Source organism: Physella acuta, unplaced genomic scaffold, assembly GCF_028476545.2.
Source record: "Physella acuta isolate Inbredline_101_S28 unplaced genomic scaffold, ASM2847654v3 ptg000565l, whole genome shotgun sequence".
Lineage (NCBI taxonomy): Eukaryota > Metazoa > Mollusca > Gastropoda > Physidae > Physella > Physella acuta.
The window spans coordinates 550,525-575,431 of NW_026732084.1; the positions used below are offsets into that span (position 1 = coordinate 550,525).

The 24,907-nt window shown below is 34.7% G+C and overlaps 1 protein-coding gene across 4 annotated transcripts in view; it reads right to left on the reverse strand.

Annotated features, from left to right (window-relative positions):
* The window catches only part of LOC131946595 (ankycorbin), a 29,584-nt gene extending 10,691 nt beyond the window's left edge, over window positions 1-18,893 (reverse strand). For 2 of the 4 annotated variants that reach the window (XM_059307475.1, XM_059307473.1), the window contains exons 1-20: window positions 18,666-18,893; window positions 16,325-16,436; window positions 14,433-14,575; window positions 13,665-13,753; window positions 13,397-13,461; window positions 13,089-13,217; window positions 12,763-12,878; window positions 12,518-12,612; window positions 12,324-12,425; window positions 10,300-10,346; window positions 10,090-10,158; window positions 9,861-9,959; window positions 9,449-9,580; window positions 4,860-4,943; window positions 4,650-4,728; window positions 4,424-4,494; window positions 3,777-3,890; window positions 1,971-2,168; window positions 401-592; window positions 4-303 (exon numbers count right to left, since the gene is read on the reverse strand). In XM_059307475.1, the coding sequence (XP_059163458.1) occupies window positions 4-303; window positions 401-592; window positions 1,971-2,168; window positions 3,777-3,890; window positions 4,424-4,494; window positions 4,650-4,728; window positions 4,860-4,943; window positions 9,449-9,580; window positions 9,861-9,959; window positions 10,090-10,158; window positions 10,300-10,346; window positions 12,324-12,425; window positions 12,518-12,612; window positions 12,763-12,878; window positions 13,089-13,217; window positions 13,397-13,461; window positions 13,665-13,753; window positions 14,433-14,575; window positions 16,325-16,375 (2,175 nt within the window). In that variant the 5' untranslated portion in view covers window positions 16,376-16,436; window positions 18,666-18,893. The remainder of the gene's footprint in view (window positions 1-3; window positions 304-400; window positions 593-1,970; window positions 2,169-3,776; window positions 3,891-4,423; window positions 4,495-4,649; window positions 4,729-4,859; window positions 4,944-9,448; window positions 9,581-9,860; window positions 9,960-10,089; window positions 10,159-10,299; window positions 10,347-12,323; window positions 12,426-12,517; window positions 12,613-12,762; window positions 12,879-13,088; window positions 13,218-13,396; window positions 13,462-13,664; window positions 13,754-14,432; window positions 14,576-16,324; window positions 16,437-18,665) is intronic. The other 2 variants (XM_059307474.1, XM_059307476.1) reach the window with 2 other exon arrangements.
* Between the last annotated feature and the right edge of the window lie 6,014 nt (window positions 18,894-24,907).

Genomic DNA, 24,907 nt, shown 5'->3' on the forward strand with positions numbered 1-24,907 from the left:
TACCTGTAACCTCTCTGTTGTCTCCTCAAACTCTTTACACCTTAGCATTAGAGTATCTCTTTCTTCAAGTAGCCGAGCAACTTCGCCAACTTTTGTGGCAATAGTTACACTACGCTTCAGTTCCTCATTCTCAGCCAATGTTGCTGTGTACTTTTCTTGAATTTTCTCTAGTTCATGGACCAGCCTGTTTAGGTTTTCATGAAGTTCTTTGGTGTCATTGAGCAAATATTCATTTTCAGTGGCAATAGCTGTTTTTTCCTTTAGAGCAGCCTCTAAATCATCTTGCAAAGCATCTTTCTCAATCTAAAAGATGAAAATTTTGTTCTCATTCAAATGCATTCAACTATTTGAGTGAAATTCTAATAACAAAATATTACATTTATAAATATTAGTTACTCACAGCTAACTGGTCATAATCAACTTGAAGATTGTCCCCTGCCTTTAGAATGGCATCAAAAGTTGCCCGAAGTTTCTCCAGCTCTGAAGTAAGAAGATTACATTGAGCTCTCAGCTGTTGGTTTTGACCTTGCAGGAATTCTTCTTTAGTCACGTCCCTACCCTCTACAAAACCTTCTTCATCAAAATTTACCTCCTAAAAAAGTTAAAATAAACTTTAACAAAGGTCTACAAAATTTTCATGAAAAAAATTTCAAGAAATAAACCTAATATAAATAAAGCACAAGTGATCTCCACTAAACTTTCTCAAATATTCTAATATAATCAGTTTTTACATACTTAAACTTTTTAAAAATAGAATAGAATCTCATAGAACAAAGAATTGCGCACAAAGTAAATGGCAAACAATATATGTATAATAGGGCGGAATACTAGTACTTTATAAATTCATATGAGTTTTTTTGACAAATCAGAAATAGCGTAAAGCACTACTTCCAGTCAACAAAAATTACTCAAATTTTGATAGAAGGCAGAGAATTAGATCTTTTACATATGTGAAATTTCCTTTAACTATGTGAAACAGTACTCAAGTCATATGCTTTTGAAAAATCAAAAATAGAATAAGTTCCACTTCCGGTTACCGGATATCACTGAGAAGTTGAAAAAGAACTACAAATTTGATATAATACTCATATATGAAATTTCATCAACCTAACTGTAATGGTACTCAAGTTATCATGTTCACAAACATATACACACAGACATACGGACAAATTTGCAAAACTATGTTTTTCCGACTCAGGGAGGTGTAAAACATCAAGCTTAGTGAAAATCTCGATTTGGATTTTTAGCAAGATTACAATATTTCCTCAAAACTTCGTATACAAGAAAGTAAAAAAGGAACTACCCTAAACTGCAATAGCAAATATTTACTGTAGAAATGGTTTCAGGTGTGAGTATTGCAAGTGCCTTGATCTGTGGTGAATTAGTATGCTAACACATTAACAAAACTATGACAGTAAATAGACCAATGGCATGAACCACATTTACTCTTCACAGAAATGTCAGTAGCTTGGCATTAATGACTAATCTTCTGTTAAAAATCTTCAAATCTTTAAATACTGATTTAAATGATAAAGTGTGTAGAAATTTGAATAGTTCCTGAGGTATAAAGGTTTGATTGACTGTAAATATAAAAAATGTGCTCCAGAGAAATTGTGCATTGAATATTTGGAATTTATAACCAAGCATATTACTTTAATAATCTTAAATGACATTTTTGTGAGCATATTTGAATAAATAAAGTTCCTAATCACACAAATGCCATCTTGGAACCAGCTCTTTACATTTTTGGCTCTAGTTTAAAATAGCTTCCAGTGCAAAGTGACTTTGTTGTAGAGGGTCATGTACAACAATACTCATGTGGCATGATCATTTTCTCAAGCAAAGGGCCACAGCCAGTCAAGTTATAAGCTGCTTTTTTCAACTCAATTAAATTTTTTCAATGGTCCCTTTTTGCAGATGTTTAGTCTGAAGCTAAATATTTAAAATCTGACATTAAAAATGTTACTCACTTCAAAGTTTCTGCTGGACTCCAACACAGCATCTAGCCTTTGGGCTTCTGTTGGGACTTCTGCTTGCAGAACTTCCAAAGCAGTCTGAAGAGATGTGACCTCCTGTTGAAGCATGGCAACCTCTGTAGCAAGGGCTGTGTTTTTACTCATAAATTCTGCACTCAAGGATTTATCATCGTTGTTTTTATCTTGTTTCAACTGATGGAAATTCAAAACAAAAATGACATATACAAAAAGTTATTTCTACATTTAATTAAGCCTTGCAATTTATATTTGTCTCCCCTCATTACCTATCATCCCAGCCAGACACAAAAAACCACATCTTTTTTAAACAACTTTTATTTTTAAAATTCTCTACCTTAAATAATAATAAATTCAGTTATCTAATTAGTAGAAAGTTATACTAATATGTTTTTAATAATTCCAATAGGGCTGGTAAGTAGGTCACCAACCAGTTCTACGGCTCAATAAAACCTGCATGAGCCATAGAATTGGTTGGTGACCTACTTACCAGCCCTATTGATTTTTATCAAGCCAAACAAAAACATCTTCTCTGCTCAACTCCACCTGCCACTCACCATCCACAACAACCATCTATTCTCACACCCTAAACTATAGCCCATTCCTTCTGCAAATTGCCAATGAATATCAACAACATGACAGATACAATTATGCATCTTAGGATAAGTAATACAAATTAAAAACTTAATAGCTAAATTACTTCCTTAGATGAGTCATCTATTAAATTTGTAAAAAAAATTAACATTTAAAATAGTGGTTTCATAATGGTCTGTCTACCATACATTGTAATCTTAATAATTCCTTCATAACCACACCCAAATGCCCAGTTGTACATTAAAAAAGGTCTGTCTGCTACACCTCATCAAACTTTTCCATACCAACATACTACACCCATCACACCTGTTATGAATGGTATTTCAGTGTACAGCATGGATATGAGAGTGATTGAGTAGGGTTTGTTTATATAACGACTTAAATTTATTTTATAGTTGCCACTGTTTTACTCTTTTGCATAACGTAAAGAAAATATTGAATACATTACAAAAACATATTAAGCGGATTAATGTCAAATTTTTGCTTAGATTCCTAGAAAAAGTGGATATATTTTAATAATAATAGGGTCGAAAAAACGAATTAATTAAACTGTTTTGTCATTTTCCAAGGGAGGTAATTTATAAATAAATTCAACTCATGCACATTTTTAAAAAAATGTGAATGCAAAATCTATGGACCTCCTAGAAGGAATTAGTGATGCAATAATAGAATCAGCAAAATGTGAATGCAAATTGATGAGTGTTGTCTTTTGTGTTTGTGTGTTGCGTTTGTATTGTATTTGTTTGCATTGTGTTTGTGTTTTCTTTTGTGTTTGTGTTGTTTGTGTTTGTGTTTTCTTTTGTGTTTGTGTTGTTTGTGTTGTGTTTTGTTGTGTTTAGTTTTGTTCTGTTCCCAAGTTGGTACATTTAAAAAAGATTTACCGTGGCGGATAGATATATAAATACAACATCTCATCAACCTCCAACAAAACTATGATTTGGATTGAGATTGGATAGTTTAGGATAGGAAAGATTATGACAGAATAGGATAGATTAAGATTTGGATAGATTAGAATGGGATAGATTAAGATTTGGATAGATTAGAATAGGATAAATTATGACAGATAGATTAAGGGATAGATTTGAAAAGGATAAATTAAATTAGGATAGGATAGACAGAGATAACTAGATAAACTGATAACATAGATAACAGATAAATAACAGATAGATAATAGGATAGATTTGCACTTACCAGTGTTAATTCTGCTTGGAGATGAGAAATTTCTTCTTTAAAGCTAAGTATCTGTTGCTGATACAGTGAACTGTCTTCATGATAACTGCTTGCAGAAATGTCTTTTAATACATTCTAGTAAATAAAGAGAAACATTAATATCTTTGCAGCAATTATATGATACTGACAGTTTGTTAAAAAAAAATTAATTCATGAAAGTGTCCATTCAGGTATTTGTCACTTTCAGAAAAACAGTACTCAGGCAAGTTTCTTTCAGGAATTAGTCGTAGACCTATTTCTCCCACTGTTTAAGATGGGGCAGACAACTTTCCCTGTGCTTTACATAGAGAAGGAACATTCTTCCCTCTCTTTTTTTCATCTAAAACAACTTCTACACATCAAGATATAAGTCACACATATCTTCAATTGTGATTTCAAGGAAAGCCTCAATCACTACATATTTTTTCTCAATCATTTCTTCCAATCAGTTTATCATACTGAATTTCACATCCTACAAAGAACTATCAGTGGCCAAATATCAGAAAACCATTGAAAAATAAATAACTGGAAGAGAGATGAATAATAACCAAGTCAATAAGATATTAGATTTCATTGTACCCATGCAAACTAAGAGTTCAATTAAACACTAAATTTGAAAGTTAACTTACAAGGGATGACTCATTCTCAGAGTCATGACTTTCATTCAGATTTATTTTCTCTTCATTCACTTGTGTTTTATCTGTACAGAATCAAGAAGTAAAAAGTTTATTATTTAGTGTTTACTTAAGATAAAATCATAAAACGCACTTTCCTTTGAATTTTTAATATGTAAAATATTTTTAGTTCTAATAAATATATTACTGAAAATGTAATAAAAAAAAAAAAAGGCTAAACCTAAGAAATCAGTATCATCTTCTTCAACACTTTCAATCATTTTGATGTCTTCTGTAGTTTCTTTTAGTCTGTTTGGTCCCTATATGAGTTTAAAAACAATGCTATTACTGATAAGGTATTACAAATAAAATAATCGCAGATATAAATGAATAAACTATATGTTTTTAGAATCTTGACATTATCATTTATAAACAACTAAACATTTTGTACCTGCAAATCTTGATTCCTCACTAAACTCTCTAGCAATTCCACTTTTTTTTGCTCAGCTAGCAACTGTTCTTTCAATGTGTTTATCTGATGAAAAAACAAAGTCCTATTAGCAAGATACTTGCCTGAAGACTTTACATCCTGAAAGCCATCTTCCAAAATACTATCAAGAAATCAACACAAAAAAGTAAATGATACGTATATTAATATTGATATCCAAGAAAAAAAGCATGTTTTCAATCTTTAGGTACACATTATTGTACAAAATTTCATAACACATTCATGATTAATTTTTTAATAAATTGAAATACTGTTTAAATAAAGTTTAATACATCAAAATGAGTTTTTGGCACAAAACTGTTGATCATAGTTAAATTTAGATTTAAATTCATGTGTTGGCTCCTAAAAAAGTAGTAAAGTAAATACAATACAAATACTTCTGGAGCAGTAACATTTAAAAGGCTAATAAACTCAAAAGATTTTTTATAAGTACTTTTGAGAATAAAATTATTCAAAAAGTGAATAACCGTTAATAAAATCAACATCATGTTTCAAGAAAATTATAGAACAAAGTGTTAACTGGACTGTGGTAAATCATTTGCATAAAAAAATACTATTGCTCTTTATTTATCATCCTATGGATTACATCTAATTTAAAAGAATAAAAGACAAAGTGTAGGACATATTTTTATTTTTCCAATGCAAAGGAAAATGTTATACCCATTAACGCCGACTGTCACTAAAATGTGATATACCATTTTTGTGCTTAGCATATGTGCATAGGTAGGCCTACATTAATGTTACTGTTCCCAGTTGTTGTGTATTGGTTACACCAGACGGTCATATTGGTACCAATGGTCACAATCAAGTAGAAATTTATGTGGTCATACTGAGTACCCACAGCAGCGACACCAAGAACCAACTGCAGTAACAATGAGTACCCACAGCTTTAACACTGAGTACTCACAGCTTCAGCATTAAATACCCACAGCAGTGGCACTATGTAGTTACAGTACTGTCATTGGGTATCAGTAGCAGTATCATTTGAGTACCACAGCAGTGCTGCAAAAGCAGAAACAGTGGGTACCAACAACAACAGCAGTGAGTACCCACACCAGTGGCAATGGGTACCCACGGCTGTGACACTGAGTATTCACAGCAGCTGCATTGAGCATGGTAGAATATAGAATGGCTGAATACTGTCATTTAGGACAGTTTTTGCTTTGAGTATATATAGCAAAAATATGTCAAATGAGAAATATGCGTATGTATTAGTTGACCTTCTGAACATCTAAAACTATAGTTTTCATAAATTTTGCAAGTGAGTCTACATCTCATTGCATGTCCACATGTTTAGTTTGTGATATTCTATTGTTGGTGTGTGAATATTTAGAGAAATATGAGTCAGTAAAATTAGTAAAATGACCTGGACTACAACTGAATGGTCCTATATTGCCTGATATAGCAAATTAGCGACATACTGCAACTATAAAAAAAATAAGTCCAGATTTAGAAACAGCAATATATCTCAAATTCAGTGTGAGTATGATGAGAGAAAATCAGCACAAATAATTTTTTACACACTTGGAAAATAATTCAACGATGTGATCGGACCAGGAAAAGAAAATTAGGAAATTTTCTTCAGACAAGAACTTAATGTTTTATCTATTTTTTTATTGCAGTTAAAGCAGTATCACACCATTTCTGTACTAATTAATTTTTTTATTAAGCTAATATTTTAAATAAAAGAAGTTTATGTTACTCTTAAATAATACTGAAAGTCTTGTCTAATTGCAATTTAATGTTTACCTTATAAACAAACAAAAAATTTTTTTTACAATGTAACGAAAGTGGTAATTAAGTTTTATTTTAACATTCAGCTCATTTAAACTGTACTAAAATCTAGTCTCTGCCATCTGGTGTTAGAGCCTTGTCGTGTCTTGGCAGCTTGTGTATCCTGACCACCCCCAGAGCTATACCAGCGGGAGTGTAAACTCCTGGTAGGTTCAACCAAGCTGGGAAGGTCTGTGCGGGTAGGGATCAGACCAAAGCTAACACCCTGATCCTCCAGGTTGGGGGTTGAAACATAAGGCTAGCAACCTTATCTCGTAAAAAAATATACCGCTACAGAAACTGCAAGTACACAAATCCAACACCAACTTGGTCAAGGGGGGTCCTCTCTAGAAGAGCCCATGATGCCTACTAGTGAAAGCCTAACGGAAGCTAGTTTGCTGACAAATCTCCTAACGCCCAAGACCAAAACCAGATTAGGGACCTGGAACATCAGAACCCTATATGAAATGCTGACAAGAATCATCCTAGAGAGACTTAGAGATGCCTTGGACAAAAAGCTGAGACAAGAACAGGCTGGTTTTCGTCAGGACAGGTCATGTACTGACCACATTGCCACGCTACGCATCATTGTTGAACAGTCCCTTGAGTGGCAATCCCCCTTATACATGACCTTTGTCGACTTCGAAAAGGCGTTTGACAGTATGAATAGAGATGCTATCTGGAAGTTAATGAGCCACTATGGAATACCCAAAAAATTTATATCTATCACACAGAAACTATATGAAGACTCCACCAGTCAGGTAATACACAAGAGAAAACTAACAAAACCATTCAGGGTGACGACGGGAGTAAGACAGGGATGTATGCTATCGCCAATGATATTCTTGATGGTGATCGACTGGATCATGCTGAGGGCCACAAAAAACGACACAGGAATCCAGTGGAGTTTCACAAAAAGGTTGGAAGATCTTGATTTTGCCGATGACATCTGCCTACTATCTCATAAGCATCAACACACGCAAGTCAAACTAAATCGGCTGTCTGAAGAAGCCTCCAAAATTGGACTAAAAATCAATAAAAACAAAACAGAGGTCATCAGAATCAATAACAGCCAGGACCTGCCGATACAGCTGAATGGAGAAGATTTACGAGAAACAAACACATTCACATATCTGGGAAGCGTGATCAATAAGGACGGGGGAGCAGACGAGGACATAAAATGCCGTATCAACAAGGCTAGATGTGCCTTCAACTCGCTGCTCCCAATGTGGAGGTCCACGGCCCTGTCACTCCGGAGCAAAATTGGGATTTTCAACACAAATGTGAAGGCAGTGCTACTCTATGGCTCGGAGCACTGGAGGGTTACGAAGACAAATACTGATAGGCTACAGGCGTTCGTAAACAAATGCCTACGTCATATACTCAAAATAAGATGGCCAGACAAAATAACAAACAAAGACCTGTGGCAAATTTTAAAGCAACAGCCAATAGAGAAAGATATTAAGGCCCGAAAATGGGGATAAATCGGACACACGTTAAGAAAAGAAAAAGAAAACATCGCAAAACATGCATTGGACTGGAATCCCCAGGGGAAAAGGAGGGTGGGCCGGCCAAAGAAAACATGGAAGAGAACGGTTGAGGAAGAGGCAAAAACAGCTGGGCTCACATGGGCACAGATCAGAGGAGCAGCCCAAAACCGAGTCCGCTGGAGATGTGTGGTTGCAGCCCTTTGCTCCCCAGGGGCCATAAAGGAGTGATGATGAAAATCTAGTCTAGTTTTCAATTATTCCTTATTATATAAGTTATATTCTTTTAAAGACTGACTTGGTAAAAGTGTTAGTCTTCAACTGTAAAGAACCTAGATTTAGATTAATTGTAAGCTGACAGATAAATTAGGCTATAACAGTAGCTAGATAAGGGGTCATCCATTTATGACGTCAACACACGGGGGGGGGGATTCAAAATAAAAAAAAAATGTGGACGTCATTGGGAGATGGAAGTTTCATGTGAAGAACAGCATTATTTTAGATTACTTTTTCTTGTGTTTTTGATAAAAATTTAACTGATAATATCAGCTGAAAATTTAGACTAAAAAATTGTCCGTTCTGAAAAATTCTGAAATTTGCAGAAATTCTGAATCTTGACCTAGATGTACATTTTATCTTAATCTAGCACCCTAAGACCTAGCGCAAATCCAATTGAAAAGAAATGCGCATATTCAAGTGTCAGTTTGACGAAAGTAATGTAACTCTATTTAAATGCCATTTCCGTAGAGGTCTTTTCCGGGTTTTTTTTCTAGTTTTTAAAACTTCGTAAAAAATAGGCAAAAAACGAAAATCTGAAGAAAAATTCTGCAAAAATGAAATCAGTGGAGGAACATTGCAGCTGAAAGGGGAAAAAATTGGATTTCCTCTAAATTTAGGAAAAGTCACATCCCTGTAACTTCATATTTTCATTTATATCACTGCCCTGCTGGGGTATAGGCCGCTAACCAAAAATCTTTGTCCTATATCATTTTCTCAATCTAACTAGAGATGTTTCTTGGTTGACTGTTTTTGCTTGCGACTTCCACCTCAATACCTGCCTCTTGATATTGGCTGGTGGTCTTGGCAGTGTGTTTTCTATCCAATTACATATGCTTTTCCTAATTTCTTCACCAGCAGAAAGTTGTCCTGTCATTGGTGTGTGCAGCTCATTGTGTCAGGCCAGCAGATCCTGAGTATCTGTCTGAGGTAGCTCTTTGTAAAGGTCTGTACTTTATCATTTTAATGCTAAAATGTAAAAAACCTATAAATTACCAAATGAGTTTCCTGCAGCCTTTTCTCTGCAAGTTTCTGTTGCAATGATTCCACTTTATCCTTGAGTCGAAGATTCTCAATCGACAAAGTACTGTAATCATTATTCAGCTGTTCGTGTTCCTCCTTCAATTCCTGCCAAAAAATGTCATTAACTCAAACAACTACTTAAGGATTCCTGAAAATTAACTTTAATTTAACATGATAATTATGAAAGTTTTTAACTGTTAAAAAGTGTGAAGATTTCAAGGTTCCAACTTGTACCAAAAGTTATGTGCAAATTTAAATGAGAAATAATTCTTGCTACAAATGACCACAAATATTTGAGTAAGCAACTAACAATTAATAACAAATCCATGGTGGGGAGACAGGGAAAGACAATTTCAAATAAATGTTACAGTAATTTATTTAATACCTTGTAGCTTTGATCAGGAGAGTCTCTTTGATTTGATAATAAAGCATCATCCATTGAATGAAATGAATGCAGTGAATGAATATCTGTTCGACTAACATTCTGTGGAAGCATTAAAGCTAAAATTAACTACACAATACATGTTATAAACTACTTGAAAACATAAAAAATTTCTTGAGAGACATGGTGACTTATTCTAAGTCATTCAATGTTAATTTTGTAGTAGACTGACCTCATGATTGCTCATTATACCTCTTCCCGTGTGACTGCGTAGCAGAGGTAACATATTTATTGAATCTGCCTGTAATTCCAAAATATAATCTAGCTAAATGAGTATGGTATAAAAAGTTATTTTTTAAAACTTATGTAAGCTTCTACTATATGATACTATTAAGATTTTAAACTTATAATTTGGTTTCAAACAGGGAAAAAAAAGGCATACATGATCCTGCAGCATAGAGCCTGACTCACTAGGAGAAGTTAAACTGCCTGAAAAAATAGGAATAAATAAAGAACGTATTATTCTTCACAGAATTCATTAGTCAATTAAAAATTGAGATTTCCTGTAAACAAGAGCCTGGGATCTAAACTAGTGACTTCCAGATAGCAATCATGTGCTCTTCTGTCTGATCACACTGTCCAATAAGTTATTTTCAGCTTAAGCCAAAAGCGCCTAACATAGACCTGTGGTGAAGGACAAGGCATGGCTGTATGGCAGCACAGTTCCAAGTGGCGCTGGGTGGGGTACATACTGTAAAACACACATACAAATATGATGTGTCAGGCGCTTGAGTGGAGCCTCCAGGGGAGCTGAAGACGACCTGGGGTATAGTCTTCTCAAGGAACTAAATAAAATAATAAAAATAAAAGACAAAACAGAGGAGCAGACGATGGTGAAGATAATGGTTGAGGTTCTGTCATCCATAAAGGAGTAAAGAGGACTGGCAAGTTAGTCAAGAGTAAAAAATTTGAGGGGGGGTAAGGATAGTGATTCTGGAATTTTAGTTATTTCTAATTATTTGTGTGCACATTTAAAATGTAAATGTAAGTAATAATAAAAAACAAAAACAGCAACAGTTTTGACAGTGAAAACTCGTCTAAAAAACAAATTAAGTGACATTTATAAGTGAATGCTTTGACAAATGAAGAGGGATTGGAGTTGTGGGATGTTCAGTGGTGGGTGAGATGAAAGATATTTGTTCATAGGCAGCTGATAAGAGCTTTGCAGGCATCTCTGTCCAGGGCTTGTCTCTCCTATTGTCCCCAGGTGTATCCAATCTTCTTGGTGTCTTCTTCCAGGTCACATCTCTGGGTCTTGTGGATCCCCAGCGAGGACCTGTCTTGTTATGCTGGATACAGGCTTCTTGAGTGTGGCCTACCCACCTCCATTTCAGCTGAAAGTTGGTTAGTGTGTTGCCATAGTACCTCATTTCTAATAGTGTTAGGTCAGGATCTTTGAGGCATGAGTTTATGATTGTATTTTCTTCTTGTAGGTGGCAGTTATTCTCCATGTCTCAGCTCCATAGAGTAAAATAGGCTTTACTAGTGTGTTGCTGATCAACAATGCTGCCAAAGTAGGTAAAACTATCCACTTCTTCTAGGGCTTCCTCTGCCAATGTTATATCCACTTAATTGCCAGCAGGAAGAAGAATAGTGCAAGCAGGCAACCTTGCCTTACTCCAGTCCATACAGGGAAGGCCCTGCTGGCCATGCACTACTCTACTTTTCAGACCTACATTTTGAGGACACGATGATGTTCACTACTTTCTATGGCATCCCATAGTGTCTCAACTATTTCCCCATTGACTGTACAGGTTATCAAAGGCCTTCTCGATATCTATGAATTTAATATAGTTCAATGTTGATGCACTGGGTAGCAATTTGGTCTACACATGATCATTCCTTCCTTAAGCCAGCCTGTTGATCTCAAAGTTGGGGTCTACCGCTTCCTTCATCCTGTTTAATAATAGTATTTTAAAGTATTTGCCTGGGATGGACAGAAGTGTTATCTCTCTATAGTTAGGGCATGCACTAAGATTGCCTTTCTTTGGAAGTTTTATGAGTAGTCCCTCCTTCCACTCTATGTATTTGTTCTTCATCTCACATTTTCTTGAAGAGTGTGTGAAGTAGTATGGTGCTATTTTTTTTTAAGGTGGGTAACAGTCTGTAGGGAATCTCTTTCAGCTAGTGGTATATCTTTTCCAGGTGTAGCAGGTTGTTATGGCAGTATAGGGCAGTGGTCACACTATAATCTGTTTAATTTATGTTTGGTCTTCTTAAAGTTTTCAGCATCTGGCAACACAGTCTATATTTTGTATAGATATTAGAATTTTAAGCAGGTTTGTCAACTTCCTGGACCCAGCCATATAGTCACTAATTATGAAATAACCATTTCAATCAAGACAATTATTAAAACTGCTGTGTAAATTAAAAAATAAATATTTTCATTTGATTTTTTTAAATTACCTCTTTCAGAATTACTTTCAAAAGACCTCAATGAAGCTTTTTCAAAAACATCTTCAAGTTCTTTATGACCTTTTTTTAAGCCAAGTTCCAAAGCTACAAAACCTGTAAAATTAAATGTATTTTATTTAAATATTTCTATAATTACACCTACATACACAAATGTTCTAAAATAATGGAAACTACAAATAAGATACCTTCTTTATCTTTGAGCTGTGGGTTTGCTCCACGTCTGAGTAAAAAATCACAAACTTCTTTATGTCCTTCTTTTGCAGCTAGCATAAGGGGTGTACTAAAAGATTGAAAGTTGATTCTGTTATTGAAATATTTCTTATAATTTAAAAATATTAATGATTTTTTGACGCCCAAATACACAAGATGCATCTCATTTTAATTATAAATACAGCTTTTATTGAGGCTAGATGTTGTAATAAAAACCTACACTTTATCTTTATCTTGCGAGTCAACAATTGCACCTCTTTCTAGTAGCCACTTGCAGATTTGTACACAGTTTGGACCCCCTTTGTGAGCAGAGTAATGAAGTGGTGTTTTTCCACCCTAAGGAAATAATATACTATTTTATTTTCATGCTTAATTTAAGATATTTAAAAAATTTACAAGCAAAAAAGACAATTTTGAAACTACTATTAACAAAGTTATTTTATGAGTAAACTGATGAATCCATGAATAACAACTTTTAATATTGTTTTTATTCAATTCCAAATTTAAGTTATTCATAGCAAAATGTGTAATGAACTTATCATATACCTGATCTACAAGCTGTACATTTGCATTAGCATGCAATATAATACGTATACAGTCTAAATATTGTCCCGCACATGCATGGTGTAGTGCTGTCATATCATTGCTATCTCGTTGGTCTACACTTGCATGTTGCTACATAAAAGTTTCATCATTATTCATTTTTATTAACGACAAATAAAACTTTATGTAACACACCAGTCAAATTAATACTAATTAAAGGATCTTAAATATTGATTTTTTTTTAAATGTGTAAGCATGTTTGATTACATTTTAATGTAACTTAAAATAGTAATCTTTTTTATCAACTTAACCTGTAAAAGCTTTTCCACTGTGTAGGCATGACCTCTAGCTGAAGCAGACTGTAATGCTGTGATACCTAGGAGAAATCAATTTATCAATTGAAAAATAAACATTTAATCAAACAAAACTGAAGAAAGAGATGAATTGAAACAAATTTGTTGATTACATTTTACTTTTTTCTTAACACAAATGCTTGGCAATAACTCAATTCTAACAAACATTAAACTTAAAAACATGAGCTTCAATTTGCATCAAACATTTTCCCTAATAATACCTGACCTTGACAAGTTGTGTCATTGACATCTTGAGTTTTAGATAAAATTAAATCAACAACTTGTTTATTTCCAATTTCACATGCACAGTGGAATCTAAATAGAGTTGAAAATATAAAAATGATTAGATTCGTCTATAAAACAACCACTTTACAAAGTGGAGGTATATAAAGTAGAAAAATATTTAAAGATCAATTTCATCTGTAAACAACCAGTTCAACTTAATTTTTTTTTGCAATGACACACCTAAATGCTATAATGAGATACTGAAGTGAACGATAAAACCCAAGACTACTAAGGGTACATTGTATTGGGGATAGACAACAAAAGTAAATCCGATGGTCTTTATAAAACAACCACTTTACAAAGTGGAAGTATATAAAGTAGAAAAATATTTTAAAGATCAATTTCATCTGTAAACAACCTGTTCAACTTAATTTTTTTTGCAATGACACACCTAAATGCTATAATGAGATACTGAAGTGAACGATACAACCCAAGACTACTAAAGGTACATTGTATTGGGGATAGACAACAAAAGTAAATCTGATGGTCTTTAATTTTGTTTAAAAATAAAGTCTTAGTCTTGACATGTTTATACATGGAGTATTCTTATTAAACAAAAGAAACAAAATCTAAACATTTATGCATGAAACCTATACAGAAACTACATTTTTAGAAAGTTTTTAAATGAAAACTTAAAATAAGATGTTGCAAGTTGACCCACAAAGCCTTAACCACTCATTACACTTGAAAAAGGGTTTAAAAAACTTACACAGATTTTCCTTTTGGTCCAAGTTTTGTAGTGATAATGGCCTTTTTGAACAACAAAGTAGCAACTTTTTTAACATTTCCTAGCTCAACTGCTTTCATTAAATCTTTATCCTGTTTTGTCCATGGTGAGGCATATGCACTAATCTGGTTAAAATATATAAAATTCTTTATGATAATACACTACTATTAAAATAACTATAATGAAAAGCTCGTGTTTCTTCCAAAATATTAGTAAAGGTATCCAATAGATAATATAGTGACCCATGCTTTTCTTTATAGTTATTTAAATATTAGTTTATTATTGTATATTTATAGAAAATAATTTATCTTCTCCCTTTTAGTGCAATATTACGTAAAAACCTTGTTATTAAAATGTTTTTTTTTGCTTTTTTTTAAACATCAAATAAACTTATGGTCTTGAATTTTAAAGCAAAAATCAACTATAGGAAGAAACTGCAACTATATCTTTTTGCTTCAATAAATGTCTAAAATATATCCAATGAAAACAGCTTGCAATGTCTGGATGTACAAACCCAAACATAACTCCTGATGTCGTAGAATTACAGCGGGGTAATTAAAAAACAAGCGTTATTTTCGTGAAAACTTTGGAAGGGCTTTAGAAGTGACCAGTCCGAATTCCCTAATTAACACTGTTAATTTGGTGAAAAACGATTATTTGCAAAACCATTTTAAGGGTATTTTGGCTCTGTATATCTGGCTCAATTTTGCCATAGACCTGGGTAAATGAATCGACCTTATGGATAAACTATTGGTCAGCTTCTGCTCTCATGGCTGGGGCCAAAAAGTGACTGTGAGTGAAATTCTCCTTATTTGAGCTATATATCGAAAAAATTTGAAACCTGACTGACCATGCAGTCTCATAAATCATGACATGATCAGTACTAATTTTTTTGCTTATTATTACAATTTTTATGTTTATTAATAAAATTTTCATTTGCCATATTAAAATATATAGACATAAGTGCTGATTGAATTAGACATTAGTTTTACTTTAACAATATACAGTTCATGGACTACAGTTATTAACTCAGCTTAGTCCTTTTGAGAATACTATTCCAATAATGGACCTTGACACCTTTTCTAGGGTATATAATAGGTTTGATCAGTGAGGTAGTTTATTACCACAAATGTATGTGAACGTCACTAATAAAAAAACTTTTCTACAAGTGTCACTTAAACAAAATGTAGCAACATTGCACTTTTAAGGCTATTAAGGTGAACCAGAGTCACAGTTAGGATGAAGTTATCAAGGTACACTGACTGAATAGATTGGGAAAGAGCAGAGAGTGATATTCATTTAAGAAAGTGGTATGAGTGGATAAAAATACAAATGCTTTGTTTAAATAAAATCATGGAGACTGTACAACAAGATCCATAGTATTAGTATTGCTTCTTTGTTATTTATCAGTTGTCCAGATGCAACTAGAAACTATATAAAGAAATTGTCCTGGCCAGTGTAAATGATAAAGTTGTAGCATCTATTTACTTAAAACAATTTAAATCATGATCATTTTTAAGTAAAACAAAATTTGAAAAATATATATATAAAATGTCAAATCTCAATAATTGACATGCATGAGGAGATATTGCAAATAAAGTACTCTAAAACAAAATAAACGAACAATATCACTAAGCAAGCACTGGCATGAAAATTAATGGTAAAAAAACATGCAGATAAAAATGAATTTGTAAAGTGTGGAGGAAGAAAAAAGTGCTGGAATTTAAGAAGAGAACTGTGACCCTAGGCTTTAACGTGAAGAGAAAACGAAGAAGGAAAGAGAATATTATCTAAATATAAAAGTAACAAAATCATTAAGTCAAGTATAAGAAAAACAACTATAAATAATATAGAATGTGAACAACAATACTCACATTTGGAACACTTTTGCCTTTCAGAAGATTTGAAAGTTTAGATTTCGACATAGTGGTAAAAACTTCACAGTCACAACCAATTCAATATCCTGCTTAAACATCTGAACTCAACCTGTTTTTATCAAACATCCAATAACTAATAGTTATATGAAAAGAGACATTAATTCTTAAATATTTAACAATTTAAAAAAAATAAAACATCTTTAAAAATCTATTAGATGATATTTAGATGATATATAGAGTGTTCTATAAAATAAAAAAGTGATTAAAACTTTGGCACATCTACAAAGAGCAACCAAAAATAACTTATCAGAAATTGCACTAGTTCCAAAAATATGCCCGTCAAGAAAATGACAAGTAAAAAAAATAACTTCATTCTTAATTTTAGTGTTGGAAGGGATCCCCTCCTCCACAATTAAGTATACGTGTCAACTGGTTAAGCGCCATTGAGGCCATTGACTCCGATTCAGTGTTTCTTCCAGACTTTTTTCTCCGGGGGGGCACTTGAAATTTTCGGGGGGGCGGTAGACTTTCTTCGGGGGGGCGGACACTGTTAAAAGTATATATTTTCTGTATAAATTATATAAATTTCATTTCCTTCGGGGGGCGGTAAAAAATTTTCGGGGGGGCAATGCCCCCCCGAAGAGATGCCTGGAAGAAACTCTGCTCCGATTTCAGCCTGCTTTTCTTTTTGGATTTTTGGAGTATTTATCCAATCAAGAACAAACTGCAAGGCAACAGTTGTTTGATTTTGGAGTTGTCTCTCCAAGAAGAGTGGCTGTCTCCAACTAACCGGCCTCATCTGCCTGAGGGTTCGAACTCCAGACTGTTTAGTTTAGCTTTACAGACTCGACCACGCCGACCCTTATCTGCCCTGTGAATAGTTGGGAAGCAAAGGGTATCTTTAACTTGGAACTAAAAAAAAAATTCTGCGGTTTAAAGAAATAGTAATTCGTTATCTCTCATGTGTTCCATCAATTGTCCCCAATTTTATCTAAGAATAAACATTAGATTAGGAAGGACTTGATTTTTTTGGAATTAGCCCTCGATACTATTGCAAAAAAACAGACTCGCATGAAGATTGTGCGAAGATCTATTCCTCACAACAGACTAATGTTTAAAAAAATTTAATTACATCTACAGCAAAATAAAATATAAAATTTACAAATTTAAATAGATTTACCTAAACTGATATCATAATACATGCTTTAAAGTTTAAACCTACAATTTTTATTCCTGTAAAGTTATTAAAATCTGCATTTCCCATGATGCTGAAGTATCATAAATCAATGTGCTTTTTTTGGGTTTTTTTCATATAAAAGTTTAAAAATGGTAAAAATAACTTTTTATTACATTATGATTTACAGCATTTATTTCTTAATGTAAAAAATCCATTTAAAGCAATCAAATTATGAAAAAGAATTGTTCTAATTTTATAAGTACATGTTAACTCAAGTAGATCCCTTCTGTCACGATTTGCATACTTCGCGTCCTTCACCGAGGCATAAAATATCGTCAAAAACAAATTCCGCAAAAAATATTGCCCATGAAGCTTCCAAAGATATTGTTTTATCTATCAGTATAAAAAAAAATCCCCAAACAATAATAATACAATGTCTGGTTAAGAAGATTATCTATGGCAAAGTTCGAATATATGCATTTTGCCAAATTTTGCTGTACTAATGAGTCCTAATCTTATTTCTGCCATACACAGATAGATCTAGATGTCTAGTAGTTAAGTCAGTAGTAGTATTATTATAGTAGGTGTAGAAAGATCTAGCAGCTAGACCTAAAAGTACAGCTAGGCGATATCCTATTAAAATTAAAGAAGTGATTAGGCCTACTCAGAAAAAGATCTTTTGGCAGAAAATACTAAACTCAATAGTTCTGAGTTTTCCTGCTAGAAAATAAACATGGCCGATGCTAGCCCAAAAAAGATACGCATGCGCAATGGAGAGAAACTACGACTTTCCTCCGCTGCGATGTTTTCGATGGTACTGCGCATGCGTGTTTACAATCGCAGAACCCTAACACCAACCCTAATCCTAACCCTCATTCTAGCCCTAACCCTAGCCATAGGTCACTGCGCATGCGCAGAGCTATCTTTTGCAGACTAAGTGGAGACGTTCGGGAGAAAAATCTTCCGAGTAGTCACTTCGAATAAACATAGATTCTAGATCTACTTTAACTTTAGGGCCCCTAAATAATATAATTATAATCTAGACCAGGGAGGAAGGCCTAAACCTAAATAATACTACATATTCATATTAAATAGTTAAATAATAATAATTAGCCTAATAATAATACTCTACGACTCTACGACTACGACAGTTGTACTGACTGACTGAGTGAGTAGTCTACAGTAGATCTACAACATTCGATCTAGAATTATTGAAGTTGAAAGAGTTTTATTGGAATCCTTGAATGAATTTGAATCCATCCATGATCCATCTAGAATCTAGATATAGATCTAATTTAATTTCTTAGAGTGTCTGGATCTTCTGATCTCTGATCTAGACTTAGAGTTAGTGTTAGAGTTAGACTAGATCTAGATCCTAGAAATCTTGATGTAATCTCAAAAAAATGTTTTTCTATGTCAAAAGAGTTCTGAAAAATTTGAGAAAGATTGTTAGGCTAAGCCTAGGGCCTAGGGTCATAGATTATAATTCTATTCTAGATCCAGAGATCTAGATTCTAGATGTAGATCTAGATCTATATTTTCTGGATTCCTGATCTAACTAGGGGTAGCGGTCTAGATCTAGAATCTAGTAGAATCTAGATATAGATCTAGTCTAGATTTAGATTTATGGGCAGTGGCGTAGCCAGGATCGTCTCAAGGGGGGGGGGGTCCAAATTTTTACCCGGGGACAAACTTTCGATTTGCACCCCCCCCCCCTCAAACTTTCGATTTGCACCCCCGTCAAACTTTCGATTTGCACCCCCCCCCCCTCAAACTTTCGATTTGCACCCCCCCCCCCCATACTTTTTCTATATACCGTCTATGGGGGGGTTATGACCCCCCTAACCCCCCCCTGCCTACGCCACTGTTTATGGGTCTAATCTAGATCTTGTATTCGGATCTAGATTCTAGATCTAGATCTAGAATAAGTATTGACCTAGATCTAAACTCTCCATTGACTGATACTCTGTCTGGCAGTGCGTTTTATCGTTAGTGCATACTAAAACAATACTTAATAGATCTTGATGGAATCTAGATCTAGTAAATGATAAAAAATTGTAGAAACTCTGTCTCACGAACAAAAAGTGGTGTATTACTGTAACGTCTGTGCTGTAGGTCTAGTTAGTAGCAGGGATCTCGGGGGGGGGGGGGGCACTTTTAAATCAGCGTTTCTTCCAGACTTTTTTCTCCGGGGGGGGGGGTGCAATTGAAATTTTCGGGGGGGGGGGGGTGGACAACAATTTTCGGGGGGGGGCGGACACTGTCAAAAGTATATATCTTCTATATAAATTCCATTTCGTTGGGGGGGGGGGGGCGGTAGACTTTCTTCGGGGGGGGGGCGGTGCCCTCCCGAAGAGATGCCTGGAAGAAACTCTGATTGAAATATATATTAATAATGAAGTATATAATTTTTATTTCCGAATAAAGTCGACTTTTGTGGACTGTGGGGGGGGGGGGGGGCTCGTGAGTTAAACTACAAAATACTTACATTTGATAATTTAAAAAATAAATTTTAAAATGCATATAAAATGTAGATTATACATTAAACTTAAACGGCAGTTCTCGTGGTAAATGTACCAGAAATGTAGCTGTAGACCGCCCGCCTAGGAAAAAAAGCAACTTTTTAGCGCAATTTCCATACTGACAATTGCGATTCTTTACAAGCGGGAGGGGATGGGGCAGTGACCGCGGCAATGTTCTAAAACAATTCATGGTATTTCAAGTTTATTTTTAAAGATTTTCAAACAATTGTAACTAAGTAGTAGGCCTACATCATTATTTAGTGTCAAAGCCTAAGATGATGTAGATCTAGTCATTTTTATTTTTATTTTCAAGTAAAAAACTCTAAATAACCACATTACAATTAGATATTTTTATATCAGCGCGTGTATAATGTGCTCGCTTAGTCAGGCGTGTAGGGCTAACGGCCAGCGCGATCATTCAAAAAAGGGGGGAGAGGCGGTTTTTTTATGGAAACACAAGCAGCGTAAAGTTGAGTAAAAGTAATATAATCACGTCATGCCGATAAGCCGAATTTACCCGAACCCATATGGTCGTTGATAGCTATAAAGACGGCCACAAATGACAGTAAAAAGTTCGGTCTACAGCATCTTCAATTTTTAAAAAAGATGCATGACTGCCTGCAATCTCTGACATTATAACAAATAGTAAGTAAAAAGCCTTTAAAATCGAGAGGCAGGGTATACAGCGTCCATGCGCGATTACTCTTTCAATAAAGAACAATTTTAGATAGTCTTGGCACATTCACACGGTAAATTAACACGCCGTAGACTTACGGACATCTTGAAAAGTTTAACTACCAATTATTACTTAGGCCTAGAGATGTTACCGAAAATATCAAATCCTTAAATTACATGATTAGTTAATGTAAACATTGCATGTAAATGAATTAGTAATTTTGCAGCGTGTTTTGAGAGGTCTACTAAATTGTTGTGAACATCCACACAAAAAGGGGGGGGGGGGGGGAATTCGTCGAAAGTGGACGGGGGGGGGGGGGGGAAGAGGTCTAAAAGCCCAAATTTTTGTGGACGTCATAAATGGATGACTCCTCTCTTTCAAGCATCTCTTGGAGGGGGGCACGTCTACCCCCTTCCTCCCCCCCCCCCCCAACGAAATAGAATCTATATTTAAAAATATAAAGACCAATGCATCTGGAAAATTTAGTCCGCCTTCCCGACCACCCCCGAAGGTTCAGAAAGAAATATCGGCACTATGTTTGCGTTGTGTTTGCGTTTTCTTTTGTGTTTGTATGTGTGTTGCGTGTTTCGTTTGCGTTGTGTTTGTGTTTGGTTTTGGTTTTTCTCTGTTCCCAACTTGGCACATTTAAAACAGATTCACCGTGGCGAAGCACGGGTATGCAGCTATAGTGTATTTATAACAATGTCTTGGATTTTCTATGTTCTTTTTTTTTTCGCAAAATTTCTGCTATTTTGAATGGTTGGATTTCACTTGACGTCAACTTTTTTTTACACGCTTTTTGTTTAATTTAACCACGACTATCTGTCGTCATGGATCGAAAACTTGTAAGTATTGAAACAAAATTAGTAAAATTAAAATAACGTTTGATTACAAGCTTTTATATAATAATGCCCTAAAAAGTAGAAAAAACAATTATTTTCTTTAAATTTTCTTTAAATATATAATAATGCACTTATTATCTAAATCACTATAGGGCCTAACGAAAAGCGTTGTTACGGAATAACATCGGATGGAGTACTAAAGTTAGTATTTGGAAATAAGTAAACAATTGTCACGCATATATATAAATAGAAGCGTCACAAGGCGGGGGGAGGGGAATGCGGAGCTCACCGAGTGACACCATTCATGGAGGCGACACCAAACTGTATAAATAATTTTAAAAAAAAAGTCTGATTTTTAAGTGAAATAAATCCAGTATATAGACATAATCATAGTGCTACATGTTACCACATCCAGTGTCGCCACGGCACACACGAAGTGAAAGGGACAATAGTACCCTATGACCAGTGTTTCTTCCAGACTTTTTTCTCCGGGAGGGCACTTGAAATTTTCGGGGGGGGGGGGGGGGGGGGGGGTAGACTTTCTTCGGGGGGGGGGGGCGGACAAGTATATATTTTCTATATAAATTTCTTTTCGTTCAGGGGGGGGGGCGGACCCCGAAGAGATGACTGGAAGAAACTCTTCCTATGACAAAATGAGAAATCACCCACCCTCTATTCTGTTAGCATAAATAAACATAATACACGGGACTAATAACTTTAAAATATGCCATAATTTTATGATGAATCTAGGTTCTTTTGTATGTAATCTATGAATAGACAAATATGTTGGGGTTCATCTATTGGCCTTGATGTAGACCTAAATGATGTCATGCTTTTTGGGAAGATTTTACCTTCCAATCCCCATCGTCACAAAAAGCCAGACCCTCTACTCTATTCTAAAATGACGCACCAACTCAGCTCAATTTTACTTATTAAAAGGGTCGCAACTGCGTTAGGAATGTATACTAATGATTTCCCCTGTTGTTTCACTACAAACTCTGTTTTCAAATAGCTGTAAAAATTAATTAATAATGACTAATCATAAATATTTCATTCAGGTCTGATGTAGACAAAGCAAATACGTCACATATAAACGATGCCGTTCATTAGTGCGTTTTTGCGCATTTCCCGAGGCACACGGCCGGGTATCAGAGTTTCTTCCAGGCCGAAGAAAGTCTACCGCCTACCCCCCCCCCCCCCCATCCCGAACGAAATGGAATTTATATAGAAAACATAATTTCACCAGTGTCCGACCCCCCCCCCCCCCCCCCGCCCTCGAACATATCTAGTGCCCCCCCCCCCCCCTGGAGAAAAAAGTCTGACGGGTATTTATTATTAAATAGGGCATTGCTAAGTTATTTTTAACACTACTATTGCATATTTAAAAGGATTTATTTTAAAAGTAGAAATGAGAAAAGTCAAAGAAAGTTAAACGCAGTTTCAACCTAAGTTCTTCGACGCTTAAATAGATTGGAATAATCAATCTTCGTAAAATTTGCAATTAGTTGTTTAATGAAATAAAAAAAAATAATGTGAATTCTATAGGGTGGAAGGGGGGGGGGGGGTGCCCTCCCGAAGAGATGCCTGGAAGAAACTCTGTAGGGTGGTAGTGTTGGAAGTGGTATGGAGCGATGCTTTACTTACATTGTTTTCTAATTCACTAAACTCCTGCTATCAAGAATATTAATAAAAAGTACTGCTATAAGTTATTTTTATTGCAAATATATAATATAATAATATAAGGTTATAAAACGCCGCGATCCCGGGTACATTTGTTTAAAATCCATATGTTATCGTATTAAATTTGGTCGTGGTGTGTGTGGGGGGGGGGGGTGCAGTATCAAACAATTATACAGTGGTTTTGTGGCCTAAGCAGATGTTACATAGTGTTACCCAATGGAGAAGATCCTTGGGGAACACCCTGTTCCAAAGGTAGAAAGTCTATATATTCTTACGTGATACTATTCCTACTTTGTGTATTTTATTTAATTATCTCACTTAGTGCTGTTGTTCGCCAGGAGAGGGAAAATAAGCAACAAGCTATTTTCTGTTTAATGATTAGACTCTGATGATTGTGTCATTTGTGTAACCAACCGTGTTATTGAGAAATAACAGGTGTTGAGCAGGTTAATTACTTTCTCGTATACTTATTGAGGAAGTCATGTAATTGTGCTAAACAATTAACAAATATTTTGACACTGTTCATAATTTTACACCTTCCTACTTTATCGTATTCGGAATATAAAAGATGCATTGTAATCGTGTACAAATCTGAATCGAGATTTATAACCTTCCGGTGCCGGAAAAATAAGTTTAAAAAAAAAATCCTGTCAGTTTAACTATGTAATTAAACCGGTAACTCGAGTACTGCTTCAGTTACCGTTTCATATATACGTTGTATATCAAATTTGTAGTTTTCATTAAACTTTGAGCGATTTCCGATAACCGGAAATGGTACATGTAATTTCTGGTTTCTAATATACAAATAACCTTAGTATCGTTTCATTAATATATGATCTTACTATCTTGATTCTGTCAAATTTTCAGTGATTTTCGGTGACCAGAAATAGTACTTTACGTTATTTCCGATTTCTCAAAGATCACTTCTACTGGATCGGTTTGTTTCAAACTTTTCATGTAGGTAAAGAATCGATGACAATGTGCTGTGACATACAATTTAACTTAGTTAAAAGTCTATTTAATTTTTAAAATAAAATTAATCAATGTTTCCTTTAGTATTAATCTTCCACTTAAGTATACACACATTGTTACGTTCATTTTTTTATTTTTTTTTTGCCTGCGATCCAATTTGGCTTGCCAAGTTACTGACTCAAAGGACAGATCTGCAATTTGTTTCATAACATCACCACAATGAGCAAATAATCCGATTTAAAAATTCCATCATAGACATCAAAATCTCATCAATCACCATGGCATGCTAAATAGTTTTTATACGAACTAGCGTCCTCCTCCGCGTTACTGCGACCTAGTCGTACATACCAGGGGGACAAAACATCGTTTAAGGGTTTCATCAACGCATTACAAATTGTTTATTTTTAGAAGTATCACATTGTTTTATAAAACTGAGACAGTTAAAATGTGAGCGACACAAAAGGTATCTTTCTCGGATCTTTTATGCTGGGCGTGATATACGAAAGCCCTGAATGTACGTAATTAACCCTACGTAAGTACAGCACCATAGGTAACCGGGTGCAATCTCTATTGCAGGGTGCTCTATTGCTTTGTGTCATCCGTACACCCTGTTGCATTTTGACAGTTGAATTAAGTAGTACCCCTTACTCTGCAGGACCCACAATCAACGGAACATACAAAGATAGCCGCTAAGAAGCTCTGGGTAGCAAA